Source organism: Aegilops tauschii, chromosome 2 (genome assembly GCF_002575655.3).
Source record: "Aegilops tauschii subsp. strangulata cultivar AL8/78 chromosome 2, Aet v6.0, whole genome shotgun sequence".
NCBI lineage: Eukaryota > Viridiplantae > Streptophyta > Magnoliopsida > Poales > Poaceae > Aegilops > Aegilops tauschii.
Window position 1 is genome coordinate 339,870,661 of NC_053036.3, and position 6,490 is coordinate 339,877,150.

The window sequence follows — 6,490 nt, forward strand, 5'->3', positions numbered from 1 at the left end:
CTCCATGCATGTAGCTCCGTTTTGTGCGTGAAATATATCAAAAAATTTATCATGTGATGCTCTTCATTTCATTACATTGTTTCATGCTTGTTTGATTTCATCTTGATGCCCTAATCTTCGTTGCAAGACTGCTATATGATGTTGTCTGCTGTAGTTTAACAGAACTTGCTCATTTGTCATTTTTGTATCTTTTTGTGTAATTTTCTTTTGAGCATGAAGTCTACATGTGTTATGAGCTACAACATGCCATATTTTCTGTGATGCAATCCAATCTTCATGATATGCCATGTGTTGATTGTTACAAGCTTGCAAAGTAGCCTCCATGATGTTGCTGATTTCTGTGACTTAGTTTTTCTGCTAAGTCTGTAACTGTAACATTGTGATGCCATGTTAACCTGCTTCTACAAGTCATTCTATGCATAATCTGGAGATGTTCACTAAGGATGTTTTGTTACACATGTTATGCTCTACCAATCCATGGCTTTTTTTGCATTTGTAGCCAGCTGTAGATTATTGTAATCTTGCTCTCAAATTGCTAAATAATGTTGCTGTCAGCCTGTTAACATTAAGTTCAGTTTTGCCATGTGTTTTCCTAGTGATCCATGCACCCTATGAACTTGCTCTTTCCATTCTTAGCTTCATAATTAGGCAATCTTACTGTTGGATGCCTTCACATGCCATGAAATACTTTGTGATGAGTGATTTGAGCTCGCAAAGATGCCTTCATAATTCTGTTTATGCCATGCTCAGTTTTTCTGCTAAGTCTGAATCTGTTTACGAAACTTGCTATGTTTACATGGGTACCATCATATCTTCTGTGCCTTTTTGGCTCGTGATCAGTAAGGGACTTTTGTTCTATGCAATTGGTAGATTTATGCCATGCCTTTGTTTGCTAGGATCTGTTCCTGTAGCATGTTGTTTGATAGCTCTAAACTTTGCAACCTGATGTTATTTCTGCCATGTCCAGTAATTTCTGCCAAGTCTGTGAAACTGTTATTATTTGCAATCTTGCCATGTCCTTTTGAGCATGTTCTAGTGATTTCTGGGAATAGCTCAGTGTTCATGTTTTGTAATTCTTTACCTGTAAATCATGTCTATGCCTTTTGTTTTCATGTTGAGGTGCTGTAGTATATTGTTTTGATGCTTGCTAGATGTCTAGTTGCTGTTTTGGACAGCTTGTCCTTTAAACTTGTTTCATGTGTATGTGTTGAACCGTTGCTCCGTTTTGAGTGTGCTCTATATTTAAACTTGCTTAGTTTTGCATGTAGTTTCATGTTACCTTGTTGGATCCATGTTTTGAGTGTGTTTGCTTGATGTTTGAATGCATTTTTTCATCAATGCCATGTTTAACTTGTTTTGCTCATATCTTCTAGGCCGTAGCTCCGAATTAAATGAACTTTATATGTAACTTGACTAAAATTTCGTGTAGATCATCTTGGTGCATCTTAACTTGCTGTTTAACAACTTCAACTTAATATTTGTTCAGATCTGGACCAATTTCGAAATTTGCATATGAGGACTTGCCGGAGTTGTTATATGTTAGTTCCGGCCTCATTTAAACTTGCTTTGATGTGTTGCTCTTGTATGCATCATCTCTTTCCATGCGTAGCCTCATGTAGCCTTGTCATGCATCATACTTGATTGAGCATCATGCCTTGTTCATGTGTGGTGTGTTTACCATATTGTGTGCTTCTTCTCGATAGTTCCCGTTTCGTTGCGATCGTGAGGATTCGTTCGTCTACGCTTGGTTCGTCTTCGTGGCTTCATCTTCTTCATGGACTCGTTCTTCTTCCTAGCGGGATTTCAGGCAAGATGACCGTCACCTTGGATCTCACTACTATCATTGCTATGCTAGCTGCTTCGTTCTATCGCTATGCTGCGCTATCTATCACTTGCTCTTCAAGCCTCCCAAATTGCCATGTCAGCCTCTAACCTTTGTCACCCTTCCTAGCAAACCGTTGTTTGGCTATGTTACCGCTTTTGCTCAGCCCCTCTTATAGCGTTGCTAGTTGCAGGTGAAGATGAAGATTGCTCCATGTTGGATTATGTTTATGTTGGGATATCACAATATCTCTTATATTATTAATGCATCTATATACTTGGTAAAGGGTGAAAGGCTCGGCCTTATGCCTGGTGTTTTGTTCCACTCTTGCCGCCCTAGTTTCCGTCATATCGGTATTATGTTCCCGGATTTTGCGTCTCTAACGCGGTTGGGTGTTATGGGAACCCCTTGACAGTTCGCCTTGAATAAAACTCCTCCAACAAGGCCCAACATTGATTTTACCATTTGCCTCACCTAAGCCTTTTTCCCTTGGGTTTCCGGAGCCCGAGGGTCATCTTTATTTTAACCCCCCCCCCCGGGGGGGGGCAGTGCTTCTCTAAGTGTTGGTCTGAACTGAGTAGACTGCGGGGCCCCCTCGTGGAAACTCGAGGTCTGGTTTTACTCGTAGGATGTCTCATCCGGTGTTGCCCTGAGAACGAGATATGTGCAGCTCCTATCGGGATTGTCGGCACATCGGGCGGCTTTGCTGGTCTTGTTTTACCATTGTCGAAATGTCTTGTAAACCGGGATTCCGAGACTGATCGGGTCTTCCCGGGAGAAGGAATATCCTTCGTTGACCGTGAGAGCTTATAATGGGCTAAGTTGGGACACCCCTGCAGGGTTTGAACTTTCGAGAGCCGTGCCCGCGGTTATGTGGCAGATGGGAATTTGTTAATGTCCGGTTGTAGAGAACTTGACACTTGACTTAATTAAAACGCATCAACCGCGTGTGTAGCCGTGATGGCTCTTTTCGGCGGAGTCCGGGAAGTGAACACGGTTTTTGGGTTATGTTTGACGTAGGTAGGAGTTCAGGATCACTTCTTGATCATTGCTAGTTTCCCGACCGTTCCATTGCTTCTCTTCTCGCTCTTATTTGCGTATGTTAGCCACCATATATGCTTTAGTCGCTGCTGCAACCTCACCACTTTACCCCTTCCTTACCCATTAAGCTTTGCTAGTCTTGATACCCATGGTAATGGGATTGTTGAGTCCTCGTGGCTCACAGATTACTACAACACCAGTTGTAGGTACAGGTATTGCGATGATCATGACGCGAGAGCGATGTTATTTGTTTTTGGAGTTCTCCTTCTGCTTCTTCTTCGATCATGGGATAGGTTCCAGGTCGGCAGCCTGGGCTAGCAGGGTGGATGTCGTTTGAGTTTCTATTTGTGTTTCATCCGTACTCGGATGTTGATCTTATATATGATGTATTGATGTATCCTTGCGGCATTTGTATGACTTGTATGTATCCCCATCTATTATATAATGTTGATGTATTATATCCACCTTGCAAAAGCGTCTTCAAGATAGGGTCGCATCTTGGGCGTGACAGCGCGCTCGGCTTGTGGACAGTTTTTCCTTGCGTGTTCAACTGCTATATATATATATAGTGTTACTATTCATCACCCAGGGTGCAGAATAAGTTATTCTTCACCCGAGGTAATCTTACGATCATTTCATAATTAAATTACGTTTGGAATTCAAATAGTTACATTCTTATTGATTCACTACGTAAAATTTGGCATGAAAAATAAAAATATAGGGCATAAGACAAGAAATTTTGCAGTTTATGTGTATTTTACACTATGTTTTTAGTTTGTAATTTTATATAACATAAAATATTTTTTACGACGATTATATTTTTTTTACGGTCTCTTTTTACGTCAGAAATAAGACAAAACTTATGAAACGTAAAATTACGGTGTATTGATGGTAAAATAAAGGGGGTGACCGCGGAGCGCTCTTCTCGCGTCCCTCCGCGCGCGCTCTGCCAACGGTTGGGCGTGCGCACGATCACATCGGGGGGCCTGTATGCATGCGGTTGCGCCGCGTGCGTTGCCACGCGATGCAGTTACGTGCAGCACGCTGGAGTTACACGCTGCAAATTAGAACTGCCATCAGGGCCTGTCGATATTCCTGGCCGTCCGGCTTCCCCTTTAATTCCCGTGGCCATTATAACCTTAGTCTCTTCAACCTTTCGATCGTGCCCCACAACACAACAAGCACACCCGCGACAACACATAGAGAGGGGATGTCCGGTGGCACTCCAATGGAGTTCAGCGAGCATAGAGTGGAGACCCACGCGAGGGAGACGGATCTCTCGGTGGTGTACACCATCGACCCGGCCGTGGTGGACGACTACATCAACAGCGTTGAGCAGTTGCTTGCTGGAGACAAGTACAAGGTGGTCGGCATCGACCTCCAGTACACCGCCGGTCGTCTCGGCATAGATCAGAAGGTTGCCGTCGCCCAGTTGTGCGTGCGCCATCATGTCCTCATCTACCACTACTGCATGGCCACAGAGCCTTCCGACCGTTTCAACAGGTTTGTCAACAGCACTGACTACAAGTTCGCCACGGTGGATACCACCAACGATGTAAAAGCGCTCAGTGTTACGGGCTTGGCCTGCAAAAACCTTGTCGAAATCCGTGACCACTACACGGTCTGGGGTAGCATGAATAAGGACTCCCTGGTCGAACTCGCCTGGGCCATCATCGACCCCTACTACGAAAAGATGAAGCAGGATGCCCAGAGAACTTGTCATGTATCCTGGCACAGGGCCTGGATGCGGCAACTGGATGAACCTCACCTCAGGTTTGCGGCCAAGAGCGTGTACACATGCTACGAGATGCACACGCGGATCGTTGACATGAGGAAGTGCCTCATTACCCAAATCGACGAGCCCGGATCGAGCCACAAGCAGAGCAAGCGTCACAAGAAGTAGATGATGATCAGATGATCGTTTATGATAGTTAATCATGCATGTAATATATAGTTTACTTTATTGGTGTGTGGAAATTTCATGTGTGTAGTAGCCAGCTATGTAATTATGCATGTAATAGTTTACTTTGGTGTGTGCAAATGCCATGGTTGTAGTAGCCACCTATGTAAGTGGATGTTTAATTTGGTTATGCAAGCATGTCCTTATAAGTGTGTGTATATGTTGTTGTTCTGTACGTAATCCCATCGCACGACACACACATCTTGTTAAGTTGAACCATTTCTGTTTTCTTGTGTCAACGCAAACAGTTTGTCCGAGTGAACTGCATGCCGTATATCGCACACACCTTCATCTGGCTGACCGTTTCTTTTGTGTTGCCTAATCACAAACAGTTCATCCGAGTGAACCGTATGCTGTACATCGCACACACCTTCATCTGGCTGCCCGTTTATTTTGTTCCTCCTCATCGAAAACGGTTAATTTAACTAAACCGTATGCCCTGAATCACACACGCAACTAAAATTTGAACCGTGTTTGATGCATCCTCCATCGCAAATGTTTTGCACCTTTTTGGACGGTTTTTTTTACACCACCGTTTGCGATTATGGCATCGCACACAGTTTCGTCGAAGGGTCTCTGATCGTAGTGTCGTGTTAGCAGCATCCTGCAGTAGTGTTTGAGCCCTTATCTTTTTGCATTGGTGATGGATGAGGTCACAAGGGATATACACGGAGATATCCCATGGTGTATGCTCTTTGCGGATGATGTGGTGCTAGTTGATGATAGTCGGACGGGGGTAAATAGGAAGTTAGAATTATGGAGACAAACCTTGGAATCGAAAGGGTTTAGGCTTAGTAGAACTAAAACCTAGTACATGATGTGCGGTTTTAGTACTACTAGGTGTGAGGAGGATAAGGTTAGCCTTCATGGCCAGGTGGTACCTCAGAAGGACACCTTTCGGTATTTGGGGTCAATGCTGCAGGAGGATGGGGGTATTGATGAAGATGTGAACCATCAAATCAAAGCCGGATGGATGAAGTGGCACCAAGCTTCTGGCATTCTCTGTGACAAGAGAGCGCCACAAAGGCTAAAAGGCGAGTTCTACAGGACGGCGGTTCAACCCGCAATGTTGCATGACGCTGAGTGTTGGCCGACTAAAAGGCGACATGTTCAACAGTTAGGTGTGGTGGAGATGCGTATGTTGAGATGGATGTGTGGCCACACGAGGAAGGATCGAGTGCGGAACGATCATATACGAGATAGAGTTGGGGTAGCACCAATTGAAGAGAAGCTTGTCCAACATCGTCTGAGATGGTTTGGGCATATTCAGTGCAGGCCTCCAGAAGCTCCGTTGCATAGCGGACAGCTAAAGTGCGCGGAGAATGTCAAGAGAGGGCGGGGTAAACCGAATTTGACATGGGAGGAGTCCGTTAAGAGAGACCTGAAGGATTGGAGTATCACCAAAGAGCTAGCTATGGACAGGGGTGCGTGGAAGCTTGATATCCATGTGCCAGAGCCATGAGTTGGTTGCGAGATTTTATGGGTTTCACCTCTAGCCTACCCCAACTTGTTTTGGACTAAAGGCTTGTTGTTGTTGTTGAAGTATCCTTTTATGCTATTCAGAAATTCTATATCATTTCCAATCAACAATATGTCATCCACATATAATATCAGAAATGCTACAGAGCTCCCACTCACTTTCTTGTAAATACAGGCTTCACCGTAAG

General features: G+C 44.3%; 1 protein-coding gene across 1 annotated transcript; it reads left to right on the forward strand.

The window, feature by feature from the left end:
• The first annotated feature begins 5,637 nt into the window (after nucleotides 1-5,637).
• LOC141041003 (uncharacterized) lies at nucleotides 5,638-6,416 on the forward strand. The gene has a single exon (XM_073507113.1). It carries the CDS (start codon nucleotides 5,638-5,640, stop codon nucleotides 6,283-6,285), a length of 648 nt encoding a protein of 215 aa, XP_073363214.1. The 3' UTR covers nucleotides 6,286-6,416.
• Nucleotides 6,417-6,490: the final 74 nt, after the last annotated feature.

What these genes read in the sequence shown, in the direction of transcription:
- LOC141041003 (XM_073507113.1), top strand. Translation starts at nt 5,638, where the DNA reads ATGATGTGCGGTTTTAGTACTACTAGGTGTGAGGAGGATAAGGTTAGC.